This window comes from Heliangelus exortis, chromosome 3, assembly GCF_036169615.1.
Source record: "Heliangelus exortis chromosome 3, bHelExo1.hap1, whole genome shotgun sequence".
Taxonomy (NCBI): domain Eukaryota; kingdom Metazoa; phylum Chordata; class Aves; order Apodiformes; family Trochilidae; genus Heliangelus; species Heliangelus exortis.
In genome coordinates this window covers 50,725,785-50,753,435 of record NC_092424.1, presented here as the reverse complement: position 1 = coordinate 50,753,435, position 27,651 = coordinate 50,725,785, and the positions used below count along the sequence as shown (strand labels likewise).

The 27,651-nt window shown below is 41.9% G+C and overlaps 1 protein-coding gene across 3 annotated transcripts in view; it reads right to left on the bottom strand.

Annotated features, from left to right (window-relative positions):
- Positions 1 to 376: 376 nt before the first annotated feature.
- The window catches only part of IYD (iodotyrosine deiodinase), a 54,340-nt gene continuing 27,065 nt past the window's right edge, over positions 377 to 27,651 (bottom strand). Inside the window, exons 6-7 of one of the 3 annotated variants that reach the window (XR_011725221.1) lie at positions 5,396 to 5,601; positions 377 to 3,849 (exon numbers count right to left, since the gene is read on the bottom strand). Coding sequence is in view for 1 of the 3 variants with exons in the window: in XM_071740557.1 (XP_071596658.1) it covers positions 3,819 to 3,849 (31 nt within the window). In the remaining 2 variants the exon portion in view is untranslated. The remainder of the gene's footprint in view (positions 3,850 to 5,395; positions 5,602 to 27,651) is intronic. The other 2 variants (XR_011725222.1, XM_071740557.1) reach the window with 2 other exon arrangements.

Sequence of the window (27,651 nt, the reverse complement as noted above, 5' to 3'; positions counted from 1 at the left end):
TGGACAGGGGCAAATAGGTTCAGGTCTCATGACCTTCAAACAAGGCTGCTGCCTCTGGGAAGACTGAAAGCTGAACAAGCTTTCTTCAACATTCTTCTACTTATTCCCCTCCCATTCTAACGAGACAGTTGAACTCCCTGTCTCCAATATCACTGCTGCATTTGCAGTCAGGGAAGATGACTGGCCTGGCCGAACAGGGAGCTTTTGCTGGGACTCAGGAAAAAAAAAGGAGAGTTTACCGCCTTTGGAAGATGTGGCAGGTATCTCAGGATGAGTACAGGAATCTTGTTAGGTCATGCAGAGAAAAAATTAGGAAGGCAAAAACCCAGCTGAAGCTCAATCTGGCCATTGTCATAAGGGACAAAAAAAAAAAAAATTTACAAATACATTAATAATAAAAAGATACCCAGGGAAAATCTCCACCCCTTATCGAATGCAGGGGGAAACATTACAACCAAGGATGAGGAAAAGGCTGAGATACTTAATGCTGCTTTGCCTTTATCTTTATTAGTCAGTAACCCCCAGGGTATTCAGCCCCCTGAGCTGGAAGATAAGGACAGAGAGCAGCACATAATCTCGGAGGAAGAAATTAATGACCTGCTGAGGCACCTTGACACCCACAAGTCTGTGGGACCAGACGGGATTCACCCAAGGGTATTGAAGGAGGTGACAGAATAGCTCACCAAGGCAGTCCATCATTTATCAACAGTCTTGGCTAACAGAGGAGGTCCCAGATGACTGAAGGCTCGCCAGTGTGACACCCATCTACAAGAAGGGTGGGAAGGAGGATCTGGGGAACTACAGGCCTGTCACCCTGACCTCAGTGCCCAGAAAAATTACTCATCTTGAATGCACTCATCAAGTGCAGGACAGATGGGGAATCATGCCTGCCAGCAGGGGTTCAGAAAAATGCAAGTCCTGCTTGACCAACCTGGTCTTATTCTATGACCAGGTGACCCATCTAGTGGACAAGCAAAAGGCTTTTCTACCTGGACGTTAGTAAAACCTTTGACACCATCTCCCACAATATTCTCCTAGAGAAGATGCTGGCTTGTGGCAGTACACCATGTGTACTTTTTGTTGGGTTAAAAACTTGGCTGCATGGCCAGACCCAGAGAGCTGAAGTCAATGGAGTTAAATCCAGTTGGTAGCTGATCACCAGTGGTGTTTCCCAGGGCTCAGTTTGGGGCAAATCTTGTTCAGTATCTTCATCAATGATCTAGATGGGGGGACTGTGTGCTTCCTCTGTAAGTTTGCAGATGACACCAAGGGTGGGAGTGTTGATCAGCTCCAGGGTAGGAGGGCTCTGAAGAAGGATCTGTACAGGCTGGATCAGTGGGCCAAGGACAAAAATATGAGGTTTAACAAGGCCAAGTACCAGATCATGTGCTTTGGTCAAAACAACCCTATGCGATACTACAGACTTGGAGAAGAGTGGCTGCCCGGCAAAAAAGGACCTGGGGGTGCTGGTTGACAGCTGGCTGAATATGAGCCACAACTGTACCTGGGTGGCCAAGAAGACCAACAGCATCCTCGCCTGTATCAAAAAAGTGTGTCCAGCAGGAGGAGGGAAGTGATCGTGCCCCTGTACTCAGCATTGGTGAGGCTGCACCTCAAGCCATGCTTTCAAGTTCTGGGCCCCTCTGTACAAGAAAAGACATCTGATGGAGCAAGTTGAGAGAAAGGCAACTAAGCTTGTGGAGGGTCTGTAGAATGAGCCCTCTGAGGAGAGGCTGAGGGAACTGGAACTGTTTAATTTGGAGAAGGGGAGGCTGAGAAGAGACCTTATTGCTCTATACAACTGCCTGAAAGGAGGTTGTGGGGAGGTGGGTGTTGGCCTCTTCTCTCAAGTAAATAATGATAGGACAAGAGGAAATGTCCTGAAGTTGCACCAGAGGAGGAGGTTTGAACTAGACATCATAAAGAATTTCTTTACTGAGAGAGTCATCAGGAGCTGGAGCAGGCTACCTAGGAAGGTGGTGGAGTCATCATCCCTGGAGGCCTTTAAAAACCATGTAGATGATGTGGTTCAGGACATGCTCTAGAAGTCTTGGAAATATAGATCAATACATTTTATTTATGGGGGGAGGAGGAGGATGATTGGACGTAGTGATCTTAGAGCTGTTTTCCAACCATGACAATTTTGTGATTCTATTATTCTTTCAGGTGATTACATCAGGTTTTTTTGAAACACTGACATCACTGCAGATTGATTGATCAGAAATACTGGAGTAAGGAGAGGCATTGAAGGAAGGGGAATATCCTGCATTTGCCTTTGAGGTCACAAAAACAGCAGCAGGAAGGAAGAGTGTCACATGAAAGCACGTCTCCTTCAGACAGCATCGCTCCAGATGACAAAACAGATTTAAAATAAATGTTTATGCCGCAGGAAAAAACAGGAAAACAGGAACTCTCCTGCACAGCATTAGGGAAGCAAATGCATGTTTCAGAAGAAGGCTCTCATTGCAGCTTTTTGACAATTTGAAGTCTCCTTAAGCTTGTAATGTTTCAGAAGCAGGTTTTTTGGGTTTTTTTTTTCTTTCTCTATTTCTTCTACAATTCTTTAGAGTCTGCCAGCAGCTAGTCAGGCTTTCTACAAATAAAGTAGGGTTTCCTGGCACCCTTACCCAAGTTAGGCATTTTGAATGACTTTCAGATGCACTTTAAGTGCCAACAAACATAGTCATATCTCAAACTTTAGCTACTTCATTAATGTTATCTTCTCACAGAAGTTTCCAGTGGCACCATGCTCATGACTAGAACCATAATCCCCTAATATTAAATCCCTGCTGTATGCAACTACATTTAGTGTATATTACTTTATCAAAGTCTGTCTAAGCTTTTTTTTTATACTGTCAGCACAATATCTGAAGAAGTCATTTAATTTAAAGACCCCCAAAAGACAATCATAGCTTTTTAATGCCATTTGGGCACTAGAAAAGCACCCCAGGACCTAGCTTTCATCGAAATGAGTTCAAAGTAGGTACCCATGTCTAGACAGCTTAAATGTCAATATATTGTTTCCTATAAATTAAGCTTTTCTAAAGGCCTACAACCAGAAAATGTACCTGAGGGATCTCTCTCCTGGCCTGTTCACTTCAGCTTTAACCACTGGTTTCCACCAACAGGTCCATCATTACAGCCTGGAGTAACTAATGGGAACTGTGACAGCCTGGAGTGAGAGCCTGGTAAGTATGATCCATGCTAAAAAAACAACAGAAGGGTAATTGTTTTAGTTATATTATGCTGCCAGAGTAAAGACAGGTTCAGATTATTCTAAAACAGGCTTTTCACACACTCAGAACTACTCCTCTAGGAAGAGCACCAAGATGATGCAAAGAGCCACAAATGACCAAAAATGTGAAGAAAATGCCAGAAACCAGTTTGAATTACCCCTTTTTGAGTTTAGCCACTGAGCCACCCCATCTTCATGCAGACAGAAGTGATCTGAAGACTGGCAGGAGCCGATGCTCCTTCTCCAAGCACACAGAGCTCGGTGTCACCTTCATGCCCCTGCCATCTTTTTAGTCCATGACAGGTTATGATTACCTCTTCTGAGTCCCCAGGGATACCAAACAGGATGCAAGAGTCTTCCTCTGTGCAGTCAGGGACCTCCCGAGTGTGCACACCTGGAGTGCATACAGCTCTGAAAGTCAGACTGCTTCTGTCAGCACATATTCAAAGTGAACAGATGAATCTGTGTGTGTCAGTATTTTATCCATCAAGGCAGGAAGCAGGAAATTCTGCCTCAGAAGTAGATCTGTCAATATTTCCTGAAATCTTTGGCTGTGATGAAGTCTCGTACATGTTCTGGTTTTTCAGAGGCCACTGGCAATTTGTCCCTTTGAACTGAAAAGAAGGCAAGAATTACATTGTTAAACTTTAAATAGATTGTATATTTTCTGTTTGCCCTTTAGAAGTTTTATTAAAGAACCTTTCTCCTCTTTTTACCAGCTGACTGATAGGAAATCAAAGTATTATAAAATGAAAAACATCTGATTGTGGGAATTATTACTGACAAAAGTGTGTCTGCAACCTAGGATCCTTAAATAGAGCATTGCCAAAAAATGTATCAACTGGGGCTAAGATCCACGCCAGTTTAAGTGGAGTAAGCAACTGATACTAGATTATTACCCTGGTTTAACATATTTGCTCTTCCTTTTTGGAACATGTTATTGCATACGATAATTACACAACAAGTAAACACTTCAAAAGTGTTCTTAAAAATGGAAATGATAAGGTAACTGCTATGTCAATAAGGCTTAATGTTCCTGCATTCATTTAATGGCGCTGCATAACCAGGAGGTCATCCTGTCTCACACATAAAATACATAAAAATAACATTGTTAATCCTGAGCCACAAAGCATAGTAAATATCTAGCAACAAGTAAACCTTTAAAAGTCATTAAAATGGATTTTGAGAAGCATCATTAGTGATACATTTATTTAAACAGTTGGAAATTATACTGGGGAGGGAGAGGTCAGCAGAATTAAGGTGGTTTTAAAGACTTCTGTGGCAACAGAGTCAGCAAGGTGTCTCTGGACCTCATTTTTCCTCCCTGGACAACTAGGCAACTCAGCTCCAGTTTCAAAGCCATTGCTGGAAAAAAAAAAAAAAAAAAAAAAAATCTTGACATGCTGACTCCCATTAGTTTCTGAGTAATCCTTATGTGATCTTTGACATAGGAATTAGGCTACAAAACCCTCTCACAGAAGCCAAGACTCAAAAGTCTGTTTTGCTTGGAAGTGTTTTTCAGCTCCCAGGGATGTATAATGGTTCATACACAGCAGTAATAAAACAGGAACAAGAACTCTGCATTCAAACCACTTTCTTTAGCAAATCATGAAGAAATATCAAGAGTGGCCTTGGTCTTTGATGTCTGAATAAAATCACAAAATGATCCCCCTAGCCATATTAAGTGGCCTTGGTATAATCAAGGTCCAATAATATGTTTGTTTAACCTACATTATGCAAGATCTCCACATGACAGGCAAAAATATTTCAGTCTGCACAGCTGAATTCATTACTGGAAACAGGTCACAACAGTGTTGAAGGTAATTTTAAAAACATACAGAGTAGGAATAAGACAGGAAGGAGATAATCTTGTTTTCTGCCTTGATACAGTATCAAATACTACATTACTTTTTTTCTAATTTAGTGGAGTAACAGCTCTGTTTTTCTAATGCAGTAACTCAGGACAGTTATGAGTTTTTGTTCTATCATCTGTTACTCTAGAATATATAATAAGGTAGCATATAAATATAATTACAGATAAGACTGGAGAATATAATACAAATATGTATAAATTTGAAGTTTTCAGTCCTGTCTCATTATGATTTCATGCAAATCCCTCGGATGAAACCATTTTCCTGGGAACCACAGACATCCTCTCACCCAACTAGTAATTCCCTCTGAGCTCACATTCAGTTTGCCTCTTCAAACCTGGCAGAAGTTGATGAGCTCTTTCTCTTCAGATCAGCTTTCACCCTCGGCTTTCTTGCTCTCTGAAAGAGGAAGGGCTGGGAAGGTGTCAGACAAAGCTGGGCCAGACCTCTCCCACCTTCCCTGGTATCTGTAAGGGTGTGCACCAAAGGCAACAGCTGTAGAAAAGGAAAAGGAAGAGAAAGGCGCTGAGGAAAGGGAGAGATAAGGAGAAGCTGTTGTGCAATGGATCACATTTCATAAACATGCAGGTGTGTGAACTGCTAAAACAAGATGCTCAAAGACAAGAGGACTAATAGGAGGCACTGGGATGAAACTGGGCTGATTGGAGTGTCATCTCTACACAAAGAGACCTTACTGAACAGCTCTGTATAAAAATAACAACCTGCCTTGCCAGCCGCATTCTCCCTTTGGCGCCCAGCTGTTTCCACTTCCTTAACATATGTTGAACCAAATAAAGTGTTTACTAATTTCCCATCCAGCTTTTTCAAAAAAACACAAGAGCATACACTGCCAAGGCCGGAAAAAGGTGAAAAAGAGCAGGCAAGAATAGTAGAAGATAACTAAAGTGTTTAATCAGTGCATTTCTCTTGGGTTTTCTGCAGGCCTTGTTTAACTGCTTCATTACCAGAGCTGGCATCAAGATGAACCTCTGCTGTTACCAGCTTAGTGGAAGCTGAGATAATGTCTAAGGCAGAAAGTATAAGAGTGGGATCTGTTCCCTCCACAGGGAACCCAGGTGTACCTGTTGAGTAGCTAACAATGACAGTGACAAACACAAGTAACTGCACCACATTTGTTGATCACTCTCTAGAGAAGGTGTCCTGAACTGCAGCCCCCCACACAGTCCAGAGCCAGACAGAGATTGCATATTTTTCCTACTTCTGTTCCTTTTAGCAATACTTTTAATTACCAAACAATAGTCAAAAGCTGTTGGTGTATTTTCTGTTTCTATATCACTCTTTCATCAGCATAGCTCAAAGTTATTAGTGCACAATTCCCTGGCACTAGTCATTCAGTCATTCTGCTAATTCATGAACCCAAGTTAATAACCCAAACCAGTAATCCCAAACTGCTAATTCTCACTCACTTGTATCACATAAATAGCAACACTGTAGATTTATTCACTCACCAAGCAGAGAAGGGAAGGACTGAGACTAAAGGGAAAGCTTTGTTGTTCATATTCAAATGTTCTGCTGCTGAATATGGTGCAGCTGTACACAGCTCCTGTGCCACTATGCACACTTCATACTGATGTAGACAGCTGCAAGAACACACTGTACCTGTAAGAGCACCTCTGTATTTTCAAAAGGATGTTCACGTCCCAGTCCATCCAGATGTAGCTGTTTCAGTCCACAATCATACTTTCACAAGATAGGTAAACTAGTGAGAAAGCTCCAGGCAGCAATTGCACTACACCCTGAGACCACAGAAATAGCTCTACCTTGGTTCCTTTTTTCATGCTTTTCTCTGTGAGCACAATTTTGTTAGAACAACAGGTAGCAGAACAGGTGAGTCAAAAAATGCAATTAAAAAAAGTAATCCTGGGGTTAGCATGTTTAATGAGTCCAAATCCCTGGAGTTTTATTGAAGTAAAAATCTGGCACAGTAGCATGTGTCTCCAGACTATGGAGGAGTGTGGGTGTGTTGGGTTTGAAGCTTCAGCATTTGTTATGATTGCTTGTTTCCTACCATTTTTGCACTAACTGAGATGATCGAGTTAATGAGGAAGGAGAAAAGAGACTTATATTGTAATACTTATTCTCTGCAGGTTCCCAATCACCATGGAACAACGACAAGCCTGAACAGAGAAGAATTGTTTTTCCATTGTAGAAGTGAGGATCTTTGTTGCCCCCACATGTGCAAAGCAAGGGTGCTAAGACAGGCTCATTCAAAATTTGTGTCAGACAGCTCTTCACTCTGAAACTGCAATAAAACTGCAATATGTGTGTAAGTTACCTCCATCCACTGGGATCCAAGGGCATACAATCATTTTCTTCTCCCAGTCAGGGTGGCTTCTGCTTGCAAAGGGCCCTATGTCTTTGCCCTGCCATCCTACTTAAGGTCAGATTCCCTGGGATCAGAGGAAACCTCAAACACAAGAAAAGATACTGGACTTTTTCCTTCCTCTTCCACGTTACTACTCTTCCAGTTGTCAGTGACTTCAGCACTGTGTAAGTGAGAAGGATATGGGTAAAGGAAGCTTTCAGCACCCTTATCCTTCTGTTTCCTGGTATCATTCAGAGCTAACTTGACTTCCAGTTCCATGCAAAGCTTCTTGGCTGCACTGATTCATTCTCATGTGCTATCAGCCAGAACACAACACATCCAAGCCATGACCCCTCCATCCTCCTCGTGCCACTGTGGTGCTACTGGCCCAGCAAAGTCTCATTAGGCAGGGGATTTCCCCTGCAGCCTTCTGCAGTACCACTGGTTTCTTCTCCAGTGTGGTAAAGGAGACTGGATAATAGGTCCCAAAGAACTAATTCGCAGTAGCTTTCTTCAGAAGTCAGGGTGATTAAGAAGGACTGAAAAACAGCCAGCAGCTGCTGGCCCACTACACAAAAGTGTTCTCCATACTGAAAAATATGGAGCACATGTTTTATTGCTCCTTGACAATGCAACCATATGGAATATAATGAAACAAAGATAAAACAAATATAAGCTAGTCCACTGCTATAGTTAAGATACTTTGCACAGCAGAGGCAAAGGGCAAATAATAAAATAATTTTAAAAGATAACATATACTGTAAAAGAGTGAACTACAGATCCCTGGCCACTTGGCATCCCTGTATGGGTTCCCATTTAGCCCAAATAGGTGTAGTCTTCACTTTTTCTCTGATAACCACAGCCTATTGTAGTAGACCTTCTTCCATTCTTAACCTGGTGACAAAAATCTCCCCCAGTTTTGGTGTAATGGAATACCATATCCCATACCTTGTTTGACTCCAAATGAGTAAGTCTTTCAACAATTGCACTTAAGATGTGGTTTATTCTTAATCAGTCCCTTTGATTTTGCTTCCCCACCTGCCTGATCTTGTACTGGCTTGTCCTCCAGTGGCATTGGTTTTAAAGCCCTAGCCTTTAATCCCTTTTTAATTTATAAGCTGTTAACATGTTCTTAAAGTACCTCCAGCCAAGGAAAGGTGATATCTCTAAATCATCTTGGCTTACACTCAGGAAATATTCTTAAAGTCTGACACGAATCTCAGTGGCTGCAATTTAGGCACAGTTTTCAGTTTTCTTTTTTCTACTGGGGAAGCTGGAGAAGGAAAGTTGGAGGAGTTTACAGAGTCAAGAAAACAAGGACTATTACTTCTTTGCTCCAGCTTGACGATGGGGTAACTGAGCTGCGTGGAGTTCACTGTGTTACAGTGGCAGCCTAAGGCTGTGAAACAATTTGCTTCTGTTTCAGAGCAAATCATCTGTATGTCAGCCCAGGAGCATAGACAGTGCCAATGACTGATGAAGTTTGAGCCATCTCTTTCTGGCAAGGGCTGGCACCATCTCTGCATTCAGGGACAGCTTCTCCTTTGCATGCCTCTGAGGGCAGGCAGACAGTACTGCCAGAGGTGGGACTGGGGGTTCATGGAGGCCAAGGGGCAGCAGGAAAAAAATGCATCACAAATCATAATTTTTTCTGCATTTTTAAGTTATCTACAGATTGTCCATAGGCTGATACTTTAGTGACTGCCATTTCCTAGAACTGTGAAACTGTATAGTAATATATTTGCAGTAGTTTATATGGACAGTCTCTAACCTACTTAGGACTCCAAATATACTCTACAAAGGTCATTACCATTCAGTTATGCCTTCACATAATTTTTCCTGTTGTTTTCCGCTGTGCTGCAGATACTGATGTTCTTCTGCTTTTCTTATTTTCCACTAAAATTGCCATAGCCTTATCAACCACCCACCACCTTTTTATTTTCTTTTCTCACATTACTTTTTCCCACTTGTACACTCCAAGATCTTTCTTTCATGAAGTCTGTTCAGCTAGAAAACTAGTTTGTTTTCTAGTTTATTTTCCCTTTGTCTTTTTGTCATGACCCATAGGGTGGGTGCAGCACTGCCACACCTCAAAAAGTGAGCACAGCTCCCCAGAGGTGGGGGCCCAAACCAAACCAGAGATGGGGGCTGGCCCAGGGAGATTCCGACTGGACCCCCTTGCTTTCTGAACTCCTGCACAGAGCAGCCTAGGTGTGGCTGGGCCCAATCCTTCTCCTTTAATTAATCTCTTTTAACAACCCACTCAATTAGATTAAGTTTGGGAATTCTCTGCACAAGACTCTAGGGGTGAGATTATTACACAGGAGGTTTGTATTAAAACACAACTTTACCTAAAAATGAGTAAGATTATAAAGCAGATTACAACTAGCAGAACTAGAAATTATTGTACTTTCAACGCAATGGATTACAATTTAGCAAAACTTAAGGAAATTGTCAAAACAACAGGGTAAAACAACAAAGTAAAGGGTAGTAAAACTTAACAAAGTTGGAAACTGTGTTACCCTTATGTGCTGAGATAAAGTTTGGAAGAGAGAGAGAGAGAGAGAAAGAAAGGATTGGAAAGATAGCACCACCCTTGGATCCAGCAATGACCCCAGCAGGAAGCTGTGGTCCTTGGCTGGTGAGCATGCATCCAGCATTTCAAGTGTGTCTCTTTTATGCCACCTGGCCCCACCTTTTTTGGGGGGGTTTTGGCATATCATACAAAGGCAGGTGTTCACTTGGGCCCCTCCAGATGGGATGAGTGGGCAATAACCCTAACTCCTCTGCATGTGCCCTCTTCAGTGGCTTTATACAGGGCAGTGTTCAGCTTATTGGGATGGCCACTAAAGGAGGGGCTTCTCCTGTGAGAACAGGGCCCTGTTTATCAGGGTGGTTACCCAAATGAGGGTCTCTCCGTGAGAGAAGAGAGTCCAGATGGCTTATCAAATGAGGCCTCCACCTGAGTGCTATATCCATTTTGCCAGGGTGGCTGTTTTGAGACAAATATTCTTTTTGACATTCTATACTTTTCCTTCCTTCTTCTTGCAGTCTAACACTAACTGAAGTCTTTTCACCCTCTGCCCTCACCTTCTATCTAACATCAAGCCCTTCCACTTGTGTACTGCTCTCCTTCATTCATGTCCAATTTCTTTTTCTCAGGTAAGTGTCACTCATCCATGTTTTTCTTTATATTTTGCCTTCCCTCTTCTCATTCATCTCCACCATCATCTGCTTTGTTTTGTCCAGATGCTGACATGAACTCCATTTTCTCTTAGACATCCTAGTATACTCTTTTCCAGGATGTGAACAGATCATAACAGAGCCATACTACTTCCCAAACCATCATTTACATTTCTACACTGCCTTCTAGTAGTGCATCACAAAATGCTCTGGAAAAATTAAGTCACAGAATCACAGAATTTAATTGCCTTTAATATCACCACATCCAAATGTCAAATCAGCAACACTCCATTTCTGATGACAGGACTACTAGTCTCTTTCCTAACTTGGTGAAACAGAACAGAATGACAAATTGAAATCTGCAATTTTATATCCATTTTTTCTCTGCTACCTACTTTTCTTACATTTACCAGCCTTGTTGTGATCCTGTGCTCTGTTCTGAACCCTTCTTTCACTTTGCTTAAGAATTCCTGTTATTCCACATTTTATTTAGTTTCTTTAATTTCATATATCCCCCTTTTAAGCTGCAGATATCTAATTTCTTTTCAGTTGCCAGCTCAGAAATGTTGCTGTGTTTCAGAAACAACAAATGGTAACATACAGATATCTGTAAATGTTCAGCTTTTCGGAAAACTTTTCTTGAAAAAAAATTCGAACAGGTAAAAATCAGCAGAACATACCAAGAGTATAAAAAACCCTGAGCCTGTAAGCCACAGTAGTGGCTCCTCCAAAAGGAAGTTGTGCATTGAAATTGTTGGATTACACCATGTACTTGCTGCTCTCTTGCTCAGAAGACAGGTGACCGAAGTGTTTCATGGAAGCAGCATGCTAACACCCCAAGGGGAAGGAAGTCAGTCATTCCTCATTTCTCAGCTGACTTATGACTACCTTGGCAGTGATGTAAGTGAGGAAGCTTGTCAAGCAGAGGAGGAGAGAAAAGAAAAGGGGATGGGGTGCCTAAGGAGGGAAACATGCCAAAAAAATAAATTGTATTGCAGATCCAGGTTACTATCCAGACAGCACTGCTGGAGAGGAACTGCTTATCCATAAACCCTGCTATCACAATTCTCTCAGGTCTTCTTCATATCCTCATAGCCACTACAGACCCTTACCTCCCCATCAGTCCTACTAACCACAGCTCCCACTGAACTGCCAGATTACTCTTACGCCCCCTACATTTCTTCCACTGTAATTGCCCTACTACCCTCTATTCCCCATGCTGCCCTGACTTTCAAAATACTTACATTTCCCTCCCACACGACTGGACAAGAGGCAGCACACATGGTGCCTGATTGAGAAAATGAGTGCTAATAGCAAAGTTTGCAGATTGGACAGGCAAGACAAAGACTGAATTCAAATTTTCCCTTAGTCTTCTTTCTCACAAGGAATTTTCATTTTGGAGCTTATCACCTTTAAAACTCCTATTCCTATGAATTCGGTCAAAATTTAGAATTTATTGCTGAAACAGCAGAGATCAGTGGGCAATGCATAAGGCTTGTACTCACAAGAAATTGCCTGCTTCCACATCTCTCTTGGATCTTACATTGTCCCTCGATAAGTGATCCTTTATCTGCTTTTTTATACAATGTGAACAGAAACAGTAGGGTGCGGAAAAATGAAGATGAGGTAAAGGAAAAGCAGCCAGCTTTGTCAGTCTTTAGTAATTTTGGCAGCCCATAATTTATACTTTAGTCTCCTTTCCTGACACTTAGGAATGCCACTCATGTCAACATGTCAACATACAGAAAGCAGTTACAGGAGGTCAGATGTAGACACCTCCTAAATAACAAAACCAAAGCCAATCTTGGAATGAGCCCTAAGGCTCAAGATCTTTTCCTCTACAGAATTAGCAAGTTATTTGGTCTGGTAGCTAATAAAAATTTGGAAAGTTGAAAATCCAAAGTCTCATTACGTTTCAAAAAAGGAAAATAACTTGTTTAATGCTTTCCTTTTACCTCCTCTTGGTTTGAAGTCCATAGCTCCATAGTAACATGAAGTTAACTGCTCAGGCCTATATTTTACAGCTGGCCTGTAACACATAAAAAGACAAGTTCTTCTGCATATCTTTCCACAATATTTTACTTTAAAAAAAAAAAAAAAAAAATTAAATATTTTGTCTTGACTCAGAGTTCTTCAGTTGTGAAAGATGCAAACCTACAGGACAAGAATGTTTCTTTAGTTTAGTTTGCAAACTAGTGCCTGTTACTGATATTCTATCCCTAAAATGTAACAGTCTTCCTACTATCCTATTTTCACAGCTTTAAAGTAAAAGCTAACAAAAAGAATGCAGCTTGATGACAACCACTTTGCTGAAACCTTCTGAGGACAAAAAAAGCGGAGACTATTAATGGCAGGGGAGTCACTGGGAAACTTTATCACCTTTCAGTTTTTATAGGGACAATAAAAATTTCTATGAGCAGTGTCACCCGAGGAACTTGATTTCTCATTGACTGTCTTAAGCCCAGAGATATACCTGTCATCAAGGAGGAGATGAGCTACAACAGGAGAATTTCTCAACTACTTCTTCAAATAAAACCAGAACTTGTTGCAGTGAAATGTGTTTTTTTTTTTTCATTGAGAAGTATTCAAAAGTATTAATGAGAATGTTCAAAATATTGCTTTTCAGAGTGTGGGACAGTCTTTACACGTGAAGAATAATGTTCTGGGAAAACGACATTTTATCTAGAAACTATTTTACTCATTCACACACTGAAATGTGCTGTACTGCAAGTAGGAAGCCAGCAATCTGAGATGTAGTACCCACAAAGAGCTTTGTATGTGGTAGATATTCCCCTGACATGGCTCAGTATCAGTCCTATAACTGCTATTTACTGCCAATTTGATTGTACATTTGGTATATGCTGCATTCATCCCTTTCCTCTATCAGTGGCAGTGCTGCTGCTGGAACAGTACTACGTACTCAGTGGCTCTCCTCAGCTCTGGTATCAAGCTGTTTACATTCATTATCTACAAATTCACATCTGAAAAGGATAAAAAAAATCAAATGTCTTCGGCCTGATTCCTGCCCAGATTGGGTAAACTTTCTTTTCTGCTTGAATATGAGTCAATCAGGAAGTTTCAAGTATTTGATATTCAAATGTATGCAAAAATAGATCTTCAAAATCTGATGGAATCAGAACAGATGCTTAAAATTCAAGCTCTAGTGTTTCAGTGCTGTTGATTAGGTAAAGTTTATTTTCTGTTCTTCATTTTCACCCCTAATTTGATGAATATATAATCACTTCCAAAGCAAATGTTTTGTCTGTGTAACTGATATTTTTTCCTGAAATACTGATGTGAAAATATGTACGACATGTTTTTGATAATCAGATGTATCAGTAAATATTGGCTGACATTCCTGATAGGAAGACAGAAAATGGGCGCAACTAGAGAACCAGTCATGCAGTTAAAAACAAATAAATAAAAAGACACAACAAAAAGACCAAGATTTTTCTGAGATGTGCATTTTTTTGCATTATTCAACCTTGCATTAGTAATATGTCTGGGGAGACACATAAAACTGAGGAAGCTGATATGACCTGTCATACAGATCTTGAGATTTATGACAGGCTGCTAAAGGAAGGTTATTATATGTCATTTAAACGGATTTTTTTTTTAAGAGCTATTTTTATAGTTCATACTTCGCATGGAAATGAGAATTTGTGATCAACCAGCTTTGTTCCCTCAGCACTGCCACAGAACATCCCAGGTAATAAGCTTGGTAAAATCCCCAATTACATCAGGTCAAAGGAGGTCAGGGTCAAGCAACCTTTCCAGAAAGGCAGGGCAGATTTTTTTTTTTCCTCGCCAAACTAGAGATAAACCACATACTGCATTTAAAGAGGCAAAAGTCTCCTAACTCCCACATGCATAAAGTTCTTCATTGCCTCTATGCACAACAGGCACCTCCACTGAATTTGTAACAGGGAGCAGAGAATTCCTGCAACATCTCCCTGAAGGCATTGCAGCTCTCACCTGCTGAGTGGCAGCCAGAGAGCACCTGAGGTTTCTGATTTCTGGAATAAAGAACTAAATGGAGGGACAAGAACTTTTTCAAAAAATACAGAGCTTCCACATCTATCTTGATGGCTGGATGCTTCCCTTGGAATGTCCTGTAGCCTTGGTTTCCTGACACAGTGAAACCCCATCCAGGTCTTTGTGCTTGGGTTTCTTGTTTCTGGAAGCTTGGGAGCCTGGTGCTGGGGAAGAAAAGATGGAAGCTGGTTCATGAGAAGAGTAAGGATACAGCTTGGGCACAGTTCCTTACACAAGAAGACCTGGGAATCATTCCCAGGATCCCCAGTTTTGGTTTATCCTTAGCTTATGCCATCATAAAATCATTATTGGGAAAATTCATTGTACCACACACTGAGAAAAACAGTGATGTATGCTAATTCACATTAATAGATGCCTGTGGACTTGGTTTGTTTTCCAGTTGATGGAACCATACATAAGGGATCTCACAAATGTCACCACAGGAAACAAACAAACAACTACTAAGCCTTGGTTTAAAAAAAAGCAGACCTAGGTTTGCAGTCTGTTACTGTGGGCTGTAATAGTGATATACAGATCTAATGGAAATTGTCTAAATATGACTAAACACTTTCTGTTTCTGTCTCCACGTATTGTATTCACAGACTCTTAGAAGCCCACATGAAAAATGAGTGGAGGAGGCATTCAGCTTGGCTTCACTGCATAAATACTCTCCATTTAAAACTGGATTTAAACTCACTCTGGAAAGGCAATGTAGGAAGCAAGCAGTCAGCAGTTAGACTTTCCTGCCTCGTGTTTGTTATTCAGCATATATGTGAATCACTTGATCCAAATAGTGTTGCATCAAGTACAAATGATGCATCAGAAAAGACAGTGGAAGAGGTAAAAAAGGAAGCAGGTGGTGTGAAAGAGAAACCTTTGCTTGAAAATCTTGGTTTGGAGAAGAAGGGGACTGAAAACATAACAGAAAGTTACTTTTGCAAACAGGACAATACCTTTTTTTACACTGAAAGCATCTTCATTCATGCAATTTTCCACAAAAGGGATATTTTCCACTCGGATGTATACAAGGAGATATAGCAGTCACGTGTACTACAGGACATTCATGAAAACTAAAATATTAGCAAATTATATTCTTACATGTTAAGAAACACAAAATATTATTAAAATTCACATTAAAGCTGCACATCCTTCACTTTACGTTGTTCTCTTTAGCCTATTTTGCTCATTTTCTACTCCCTTTCTACCAGGATGGGCTGGAGAAGCAAACAAGCAAAAATATTACTTGCACAAGCTGATGGTCCTATGCCAGGAAAGCAAGACTGACTTGCAGTCACCTGAAGGGAAGGAGACAAGCAGTTCTTTTCTCTGCAGAGAGTTCAGCAGTTCCCAGGCAGGAGTGTAAGCAAGGATCCTGGACAGTTTCCCTGCATCCTGCATAACATGTCTTCTACTGACTTTGAAGTCCACATTCAGATGCCTATTTCTGCACAACACAGATGTTCTTCAAATCCACAGTACTCTGCTATCATGTCCCCACACCTAAGACAAGTTTCAACCTACAGTGAGAAGGGCATAAACCTTTAACGAAAGGCTGACAATGATCAACCTGGTATAGGAAAAAAAAAGCATACAGGGGAGAAATCTGTCCTTCAGTGAACATCCAGATACAGAAGCAAAGGCCTTTTACCACCATTCTGTCACGTGCCTCTGTCAGCATTAAACACTTCCTGCAAAGTCCTTTAGGAAACAGAAGGAAGTCTGAGCATCACTGAACCTCTGGCAAACTCTATCTCATTCGGTTTTCTTCTGAACCCCCTTTGTTCCTGTCTTCTGCCTTTTATGTCCTCCTGGTCCTTACTCCAGTGGTCAAGGGAGGCTTCCAGCACAGTCCTCAGAAGAAATTCATTCACCTTCATTTCTTCACAATCTGCAGCAATGAGCTTCAAATACCCTTAGACAGCTTCTATCTCAGGAGACGACAAAACTTTTAGCTCATTCATCCAGCTATCAATAGCACAGTGAAACCAGGTAAGTTGAGACAAGTCCATTGAAGCTGACAGTATTACAGTAGTTTTCCAGAATGACAATTTAAAAAATAGTCAGACATTATTCAGATGGAGGAAAGAGATGCAGAGCCACTACTTTGGAAAACTACACAATGCAAAAAATAGTTCTTGCTGACATTATGTGCAGTATTTGGTACTTTGAAACAGAATGCATGCAGGTTAGTTTTACAGACTGGACTCGCTGAAGAAACTGGATTGTGAATGATTTAAATTACAGTATATTTTAGTAGAACAATACACCTTCATTCTCAAGCAAATGCTCCTGCCAATACTAATCTTGACCAAGATATACTTCCTTTCACTACACTGGAAAAGAAGATTGTATCTCTGGCATCCCATGCCAGAAAAGATACAGCTCAGGCATGAAAAGAGCTGTCTGCTGCCCCAAAATTCCCTGATGGTTGCTGAAACCCAATGGCTGTTTAAACAAAGAACCACTTGATCCCCATCCTAGGGACACTTCAGTCCCCTCTGCTTTAGAAGAAGAAGAACCTCAGGAGATTAAAACCAACTGCCTTGCTTAGACTTGGACAGTGCATATGCTAGGGAGAACAGATTTCCAATAATATTATATGCAATGCTGCAGATATTGATTACCTGCTAGCTCCTGGTCCCTGTCAGCATGTATTTCAGTGTAAAACTAACAGCTACACCACAATGCACTGGGACCACAGTCTCTGGAGCAAATGAGAATTATTCGTTAAAACATACTTTTCCTAAAACTCCTTCTCAGAATTTCAGAAATCATTTGCATTGTTACCAACTAATGGGATGTCTGTGAGTCATTGCAGTGACTGGACTCAGTAATACAGCTGGACAACCACCACAGCAGACATGGCAAATTCAAAATAGCATGTGACTACTTGCATGTCACTGATAGTCCACTCAAATGTTGCCAGACTGACTGCTTAGCAAAGCTAAATTTAAAGCCACAAACATTTTTCACTGATAATATGCTTTAAGCATACCTATGAAGGCTACACATACCACCAAATAGGGCTATAACAGCATAGTTTACCTGGTCCACTGCCACTCAGTGTGAGCTAGGCATTATGCTCAAAAAATATGGGTTTAATTTCAGCCTGCAAAAAAAGTACATATGCTAGCTATTTAATCTATTCAACTAACAATGAGATTCATGAAAATTAAACTGGTTAGCCAAAGTACCTTCGTAGTCATTATACTGTCCATTAGGATGCATTTATTCTCCCCTGTTCAAACAGTCAAAACAGATTTTAAACACAAAGAAAGCAAGAAAACTTCATCAAAAATACACCAAAAATTGTGAGCCATTGGAAAAGCATTCAGATCAGTCACAAAGTAATCCTATAGCACATTCCTGCAAGTAAGACGTAGCTATTTGTACTACAAGTTTGCACTACTACTATTACTACAAACTACGGTTTGCACTACATTTTTAAATGTTTACAAAGTGAGAATCATAAAAAAGATTACAGGTTTACAGTGGCTAAATATTTTAATGTAACTGTATCACATGAGATTTGGATTTACTGAACAGAGCCACATGGACATCCTCAAATCATCCAATTCAAAGTAGGCTGCTGGCTGGATCATAGCCTGTCACCTGATTACAAAATATGGAAAGCCTTCTTACATTTTTTTTTCAGAGACCAAATATGTTTTCCCCTTCCCCAAGAGAGCCAACCAAGCATTCAAACATAATCCCAGGAAATCCTGTTGTATTTATAAAAGATGCTGTCACCCCAGCTTGCTCTTTACAGCTCCCTCCAGGTGGCTGGACACTTCCAGATGAAGTCACTGGAAGCACAGGCATGTCTACAGAGTTGCAAAGTGCTTTTCTGATACCAAGCACCAAGACATAACCGCACCCCACCCATCCCGACCAATTTTATGCTCAACTTTTCTAATTAAGCAGTCAGCTTTTTGAGAAAAGCTTCTGGTTCCCAGTATTACTGAACCCAACATTTGCCTGCCCCCATTTTGCATCCAACGAAGAGCACGCCCTGCGAGGCTGAGAGCTGTGGCAGCTTCAACACAAACCCTCACCTAGATCTGTGCCTAGACCATGAGCTTCCTTCCTCTGCTGCCTCATGCTGCCAAGAAGGGGCTAGGACAGCCCCCCTGTTGGTTTCAGCTCTGAGACTCTCTGTGCCAGAAGAGTAAAAAATCCAGAGGCTACGAGCATCAGATGCCAAGGAGTGGAAGGAGGTGGAGGCGGTAGCTCTGCAGCCCATCCCATGGTACTAGCCTAGATCTGTGATAAAGCTTGGGATTTAGGGAAAGTGGTTTGCATGAAGATCCAGAGGGAACTCCCCTTCTACTGAAACAGCAAATCTTTCCCACACAGAGTCCCAGCTCCTGCCCACACACAGTGCTGGTCTCAGACCTGGAGGGATCCTCCTTCTCCTATCTCTTCAAGCCTCCAGAAGTTTTCCTCCCCCGTTTTTTGGCACTGATCCCAAAATGCAGCTGTCCCACAGTAATGCAACAGCTCCTCTTTCCCTGTTTCTCCTTTAGTGAGTGCTGATATCAGGCGTCAGTGTGTGGATCCCTTCCCAGGAGATCAGCCAGAATAATTAAACCCAGGATACTCAGGAACAGCTGGAGTAATGAAGTTCTAGCTCCGCTTGCAGGGATCCCAGTGCCAAAAGAAGAAGATTTGGCTGCGCAGACACCAGCAGCCTACATGACCAAAGGCATGCACTCAACCAGCCTGTGCCAACAGTGATAATTAGAGTCCCCTTCTACACTCAGTGTATCCAAGCCAAACGACACAGTCTAAGTCTGGCTCAGTCTGATAATTCCCATATTTCTGTGAAAGCAACTAGGCTCTTTCCTTTCATCTCTCCTGCTTCTTCCATCTTAAAAATCCCAGGCTTTCCCTTAGGCGTACAAAGCCCCAAGGACATCTGTAATGGATTTGGAGATGCCTGTAATTGTATATATAATCTTTTGTTTGTTTTATTACTGGAAGGCAATTTACTGTACAAAAACATGAAGCTAAACTGAAAAACAGGCTGCCTGCATCAGACAGGGAAGAACACAGTTGAGTTTAATACAGCTCAGCCATTTACCTTCTCCTTCTGGAAAGGTTTTTCAGACTTAGGACCACTGGGTCCTTCAGAACGCATTTCAAGAGGCTTCAGAGAGCTCTCTCCTTTCAGATGATAAAATAGGTGGGGGAATACTACAGGACAAGGCAAGAAACATTTTCATGCTATTGTATGAGTGCTTCCAGAAGTCAAGCTTATCTGTTGTGTAAGAATCAGAAAAAGCTTGTGGAGGACAGATCTTGTCAGTAGGTCTAAAGGCACATTTCTTAAAATGTCCAGAAAGAGTAAGACAGACTTTGGTTCTATCTTTTCTCCACTCACAGTTGAAGGTCCCTGTGGCCCCCTTTGGTGAGCTGATAGGTTTCTTAAGAAGAGAGCTCTATAAACTGTGTATCTGGGTTTTTTTATTTCTTCAGTTCCTCCCCCCAAAATCTAGTTCTTAGGGAATACACTCTGGCACTAAGCCAGAGATTTTGTAGAGCAATACTGAACTCGGGCTTGGTCCCAGGGCTAAAGAACCATGGGAATCTTCTGTGAAGGACTGCCAGCTAAGAGATTTCTTCTGTAAATGGTTGTGACCTAAGTGACTGAATGGAAGAGAGGCTTGAGCCGTGTCAGACCATAATTTCTCCTCTCTGAAGTCACTTCTCATATTCATGCTCTTACTCCAGACAAACAGAGCCGGCTTCTGTTGCCACAAGATGTGGCTGGCTGAAGCTCCAGCTGCCCTCCCAAATACCTTTTCTCACCAGGGCAAACATGTTCTCCCACCTTTCTTTTCCTTCTGTCAGGGAGATAAGTCATGCATCAGGCTCAGGAAATTATTGAAAACCTAGCCAGAAAAGAGCAGCCTTGAATGCTCTGTCCTGCCCAACCCACCTATTCCATCCCACAGTGACCAAACTGCTTTGAACAATGTTTAAACATGTGCTCCAAGAGAAGAGGTTAGGCAGCACCTGGCCCAGCATGGATTAATCCCCCGGCAGCTTTGCACTATCTTTTTTTTTGCTGCAACAGGACAGCACTGCTTCTCACAGCTTGGATGCCTGGGAGCAAGCAGGGTGAACTGAAGCAGCCCTCCCCTGCTGAGCAAGAGTAATGGGCCCAGAGAGCTTAGGAAAAGTAGAAAACATCCTCCCAGGCTGTCCTCAGGCTCTTCTGGACACTTAGACATCCCAGCACCACTGTGTGCAGGAAATCAAGGGTGATGAGAGGAGGCTGGAACATTTTGCCTCGGGATGATAAACAACTCTCACAGGCTGTCCTGGGGATTAACAGAAAAAAAAAACAAAACAAAACCAACAAAACAGCATAATCTAATAGGGTAAAAGCAGCAACAGGAAACAGCAACTCTATCGCTAACTGCTACCACTTTAGCTCTCCAAGGGCAGCTTTTCCCTCCTACACATTCCCCCCCCCACCACCCCTCTTTCCCCTTTTTATTTTGCATCAGGATGCAGGTGGGATGGAAAGGAAAGTGCTGCAGGAGAATTCTGGTCTGCCCCTAACAATGGCTTAACCTATTTGACAAGCACCCCCCTCCCCCCTGAAGCTCTCCCCTGCTAAAAATAATCAACACTTCAGCCTTTCATGGGAGTTTAGCCTTCAGACTGTGGGATCAGTGCTTTATTTCCTCCTTCAGCCAAACATTTTGCTTTCTTCAGGTAGCAGAACTCTCTCCATCTGCCTTGAACTACCTCTGGCTTTGGGAGGGTGCCCAATACCCAGAACACACCAGCTTTCTGAGAGCCATGCACTGGTCTGAGAGACCTGGTGGTCCCCAACACTTTTCTGATTTCTCCTCCTTTGTTGTCATCCCTTTGGGCATAGCCAGGCTATCCAAGGCAGGCTGGCTTCCCAGGTCCAGATGCAGTCAGTAAGGGGGAGTGGGCAGGGGGCTGACCCATGGGTGCCAGCAGTGGGGTCTGGCTTCCAAGGGACACAGTGGTTACTGCCCAGGAAGCTGCGCTGTGCTGGCTGCTAGGAACACACCCAGGGCTTCGTGATCCAAATGAGTTCAAGATTTTCTGGAAACTACCTAATTCCAAATTGGAAATTTTTCATGGGGAGCTTCTGTTTTGGGGCCGTGCAGCTAATGCTTTCACATTGCTGCAATTTGCAGACATGCCAAAGGATAGCTGGTAAGACTGCTGTGGACCTATTTCTCTCAAGTAATGCCAATCAGCAAAACAGTAGCCAGTCTCTGCCGCATACACCATGAATTCCTAAGACCCTTTCCTTACTCAATTCTCAGTGCTCTCTCTGTTCCAATTTTCCCTTTCAGCAACACTTTCAAAATAAAAATGAAAGGTGTTTTACTCTGTGTAATTCTGCAGCTTCTCCGTCAACTGCCCTGTGACAGAGTTGCCTCTAGTGACAGAAGTGCAAAACAGGGTATGTTAGCTTACACGGCAAGGAAGTACAAATTAATCACATTGATGGGAGAAAATCCAGTCATATTTATCTAAGCAGTATAAAAACAACATAGTAAGCAGCCTTCCATTAAGCAAGTATGAATCCATCTTTTACAAAAATGCTCCGTTGTGGACTTCTATACATTGTGGGGTGTATTTTTGTATATCCCACCTACTGCATGGCCTTTGTTAGAAGTTATTTTTTAATTTGTGAATACAGGAGCACAGGATACAGGCCTAGGAACACCTTCTTTTTTCAGGTAGATACATGACCACCTCATCAGGAAGACCTGAAATGCTGAAAGCAGCAGCAAAGATGGGTTTGAGGTTTAAGTCCACATTCTTTGCCTCCCTAAGTGCACAAAGCTCACTGCTACAAGTCTGTCCAGTGTTAAAATATTTCTGCAGGGTTTATCTATTCTTTTTTAATTCTTTCTCAGTCACCTACTTTCCCAGTATGCTTTCAGCATCCACGACTATTACATGAAGAATGCATTCATTTTTAATGATCAAATACAGACAAGGTTTCATCACAGATAAGCTGAATATGAAATCTGGAGAACTGATACAGGTAGCACATTTGAAATTATCAGATCAAGGTTATCATAGGCTGCTCTAGTAATTTTCCCTCTTCATTTTCTCTACACATTATTTTCACAAATCCTTCCATTCATGCAGTGACCAAAAAAGAGAAAAAAAAAACATGCCTATGCTTTGTTCAATATTATACGGGCAGGAGTGCCAGCCTTGTGCCTCAACTACCTGGATGAATCTTTACTTAGGGTAGTACACCAGTTATTCCTTAATTTGATGTTGACATCTGACTTGCTGCTTGGGCAGCCAAGTAACTCCCCTGCACCTGCAGGCAATTTCAAGCCTACCTTCCCCCAGTATATTCAGTGGCTTTGTTGTAACACAGCTGCAGAGCTAGCCTGGACACAGCATGACAGACATGCCTGCAAATCTGTATTTAATTCCCAGGTCTTTTTGTGCTTCTGTGCTCCCATTAGGCTTTTAAGACCACCGCAGTTCATATTATAAGGTGACCTGTACTTATTTCCCAAGTTATTTAAAACCCCAGTCTTAATCCTCATGCCACTTATGGAAATAGAGCTCTAATTTTCATATACATCTCATTAAAAAATCCTGCAAGTACAGAATAAAAAAAAAATATTTCGGAGTCAAAATGAGGAAAGAGGAAGATTGTTTTCTCCATAGCTCTTCTCAGTCTTACATTTCATAATTTACCCATGACATAACAGTGTCTGAAGAGAAAGAAACTTCTTTGGAGTTATCTCCCTCTCTGTGGTTACTTTCTCCCAGGCAAAGAGAATAAATGAAACACCTACACACCCTGCCTGGAGGGCAAACCATCCCTTGTGTTTCACACAAGCAAGTCTGAGCCTTTGGGTGGACTGGAGTTCTATCTGCTCCATGGGATAAATGTGCCTGCCTGCCATGCCTTGGCTGATGGCTAACTGGAATTGCAGAGGTCTGGACACTAGCAGCAAGACACATGGGACAGAAGAGAGAAAAAACATTGAGAATTATTTCAATTAAAGGAAATGGCTGGGAGGTAATGACCATTTTCTTATTTAAAGACACCTAGTGAACATGGAAGTCTGTTGCATGACCAATGTGAAGCCTTCTGGGTCTGTATCACTAAAAAGTATATGGTATTATGTGACTAGGTGACTAGATAAAGCTGAGCCCCTTCTACAGTGAAGAAATCCCCCCCTGTATCTAAGCCTATCAGAGCTTGAATGAGGTGGATCGCCCCATTTGCAGTTACAGTGAACTTCTGAGCTGTTTGAGTGTTTTTCAGCTTTTGTGCTTTCTGTGTGGTCTCTTGGATCACAGACAAAACTCTAGGGTTTTATTCTCAGATGTATATCCCTAGATCCGTGATTTGGGTAACAGAACACGGTAAAAGGCAATAGGAGCAAGCGGGCTGAATGAGCCAACCCATTTCTAGCAAAAGTCCCCTTCCTACATGGTATTCTTTCGCCATCTAGTGGTCCCAGAAAATGTCAGTAGAATCATAGAATTATAGAATCGGCTGGGCTGGAACGGACCTCTGAGATCATCAAGTCCGACCCTTGATCCACTACCGCTGCAGTTACCAGACCATGGCACTACTGTATACACAACAGCTCAAGGGAAATCTCATTTCATAAGTCTTACTTACTTCGGGAAACTAAAAAAAAAAAATAAAAAAAATAAATGTTTTCCCCTCTTCATTTATGTATCCAGCCTTTAGAGAGCATAACAGACATACCAAGGTAGCTAAACAGCTTGTAAACCAACAAACCAACCAACCAACCAACCAACCAAACAAACAAAAAAACAACAACAAAAAAGCTTAGTTAAAATACTACTTACTTTTTCTTGCAAAAGGCATTTAAAAGCATTTTAACTCTGGGCAGGGATACTGACCTGCAGGCAGTACATCTTCCTGTTACATCAGCTGACTGAATAATCCACAAAGAAAATATTGTTTTCCCATTCAGATGCTCATTCAGATGTTTTCCTATATCTATGGGGAGGGAGGAAACACAATCCTCTCACAAGACAGATCTGCATGATTATGCAGGTGAAAACACACAACCTTCAGTCTAGAGGGACCTTCATGCTCTGAAGAAACATCCCACATGTAACAGGCACTTGTTCAGAGGGTCTTTCACCCTTCGTGGTTACTTGCCATGCCAATTTCCATAAATTGATCACATTTAAAGCAACCTGCCCTAACCTCCCAGTGAGATGTGGAACCATGAAGTAGGAACTCACAGACACCTGATGCCAGCACCAAATTAAAAGGAAGTTAATTCAGAGGCAAATTTTAATCCAGGCCTGGTTACAAGTCCTCTGTGCTTGATTCTTGAAAGTGAACATGTTGTCTTCTATTACAAGACATTTGTTAAGTGTAAGTTAGTTAGAAATCAAGCTGCATTCACTCTTTATTCTGTTTGATTCATTAAGTCTACCCAAATTTGAAACAGTGCAGTCTCATTTGGAGTGAGCCATGTGCTAGCTAATTACAGCATCAATTACAAACTGTTTTCAGCTGCTAATCAAATGAACCTCAGAATGTCAATTATGTGCTAAAGAAATTAATGAGTTTGATTTTTTGACCTTTTTGCTTTGACCAACATTTATATTTCACTAAATTTAAAATTATTTTTCTCCCACTATGTGTATCGTCTCCAGCTAAAAGGAAAATGGAGTCCAAAATTAGAGAATGAGCTGCTGTACTGTATTAATTCTAAGAAGGACTCTGATAAATAAAAGGTCCTGTACCAAATAGCACTGCTACCACTGTCCTGCTCGGCAGCAGCTAAATCAGCACTCATTAGTAGTTTTTAGGCCTATGTCCAGAGTCATACAGATTTTTCAATAGCTATATAGCCTCCTCATATTTAAGTCAGTTCTAAATTTAATGTACTCCAGCTCATAAACAGGAAAAAGAGAACATCCAAACCTAAACCCGTGCTGCTAGTGCTGCAATGCAGGAAAACTCTTCTCAGCTCTTTCACTCCTTTCTACGAACACTTAAACAGTGCCTAGTAGCTGCTGCTCAGTTATATTTCTGTTTTCCTCAGCTGTAAAACCTAAAGAACAAGTTTAATTGTGCACGGAGATTACAGTATCACTGAAAGGGACCTGAGTCAGTCAGACTGAAAAAGGGTTGTACAGAATATTACTGATTGGTGTTGAGATGCCAAAAGAACCTTTGCTAAAACTTTTCACACCCTGTCCTACACTTTCCTCCACCACAAAAAAAACCTTCCATACTGAAGTCATTAGGCCCTTATTATCATCATAGGGGTAGCTACTGTGAACCATCAACCCCTGCTAGATCTTGGGATTGCAGCAAGGCATGTAAGTCTGTTGCAGGGGCAACACCCCTAGAGGCTTCTGCTAGTTTAAAAAAATGGAAAAGTGGAATGCAGTATTCCTTCCCCTCTAATTTTTTTTTCTGTTTACTAATCTATATCTGTCTTTCTAAAGCTATAAAAAAGTAGCTTTAGATTACCTTGCTCCCCCAAGAACAGTTGCTGCTGAAAGCTTTCATCACACCTCATACTTATTTGTCCCTGAAAGGCAAACCCACAAATTTTTTGTTACCCCATCCATCTGATAATTCTACTTTCACTCAGATGTCTTTCACAGCAACCTGCTAGGGAACATTTTTTCTTATCAAAGAGTGGTACCTTGGCAGTGGTCTAAACCATGCAAATCTGGTCTCACCCTTTCAAGCTGAGTAACTAGGGGCCTCAGTTAAAAGATCCTACTCTATGACTCAAGACATCAAGTATCTCACAGTTATCCTCTTAAAACTGCTTCAAATACCCTAACCCTGAATGCTCTGACACAAAAAAACAAACCAAACCAAAACAAAGAAAACCCCAGCAACAAAAAAACCCAAACTACTCAGTTTCACTATTTAGAACTGTTTTCTCAAAAAATGCATGTCCAGTTGGGGTTAGGGTTAGAGTTGAGGGAACCAAGGGATACTGGGGATGGAAAAGGTACACTATGGACAGCAAGAAAGGACCCTCTTCCTTCTGACCCAGCTCTCACAAGTGTATCCCATCAGGACCCATGGATAACCAGCCTCCTTAATTGTTTTCCACCTTTATCTTCTTCTATAAAATGGCAATCTTCTTTCATTGAGACATTTACCTCTAAAGTCTGAGACTCCTAAAGGCTGGCCACTCCTCTCGTCAAGGACATTAGTTCCAGTGATGGTGAAGTCCGAACTGGGGACAGGTATGAGAATAAAAAAAGGTAGATTTGGGGGGACTTTTGGAAGCCTAGAAAACGGTTTGCCGGTGCCAGGGAGCTGTAGCTTGTGGGCAGGGTCCTGTGACGATGCGAGTAGGGACGGCAGCACACGTGGCAGATAAAAACCAGGTGGGGAGTTCTTGTGTTTTTTTGGTTTTTCTGGCAGGTGGGCTTGTCTTTGGCTGTGTTTTCGGAGGACCTCCTGTTGGGTTGCCATTAGGAGGAGGGCTTGTGTTCATTCTGATGGTGCTTCGCGAGGTGGGTTGTGTCTTAGAGTGTTGATGGGGGTGCTTGTTTCTTTTAAGCTTGGGGGGGCTGGTGTTTGGTGGTTCTTCGGGAAGAAGTTCGTGGGGTTTTTTTGCTTCAGGGAGGATCTTTTGCTTTTTGGTACTCGGGAGGGGCTGTAGTTTTTGGTGGTTTATGGGGCTGTCTTGTCTCTGGTGTCGCTTGGTAGGGGGCTTGCGTTAGTGTGTGGCCGGGGGGCAATTTCTCTTGGTGCTTCGAGATGGGATGTTGGTGCTTCGGGGAAGGGGGAACTTTTATTTTTGGCCCCCCCCCCTTGTAGGGGGCCTGTGTGGCTGGGAGGGATTTCTCTTGGTGCTTCAAGATGGGATGTTGGTGCTTCAGGGAAGGGGGACTTCTATTTTTGATGTTGTTTTGGGGGTACTGTCTGGTTCTGAGGGGTCTGCCGTCGTTGGCAGGGATTTGTCATTGTTAACGGGGGTCTTCTTGTATACAGG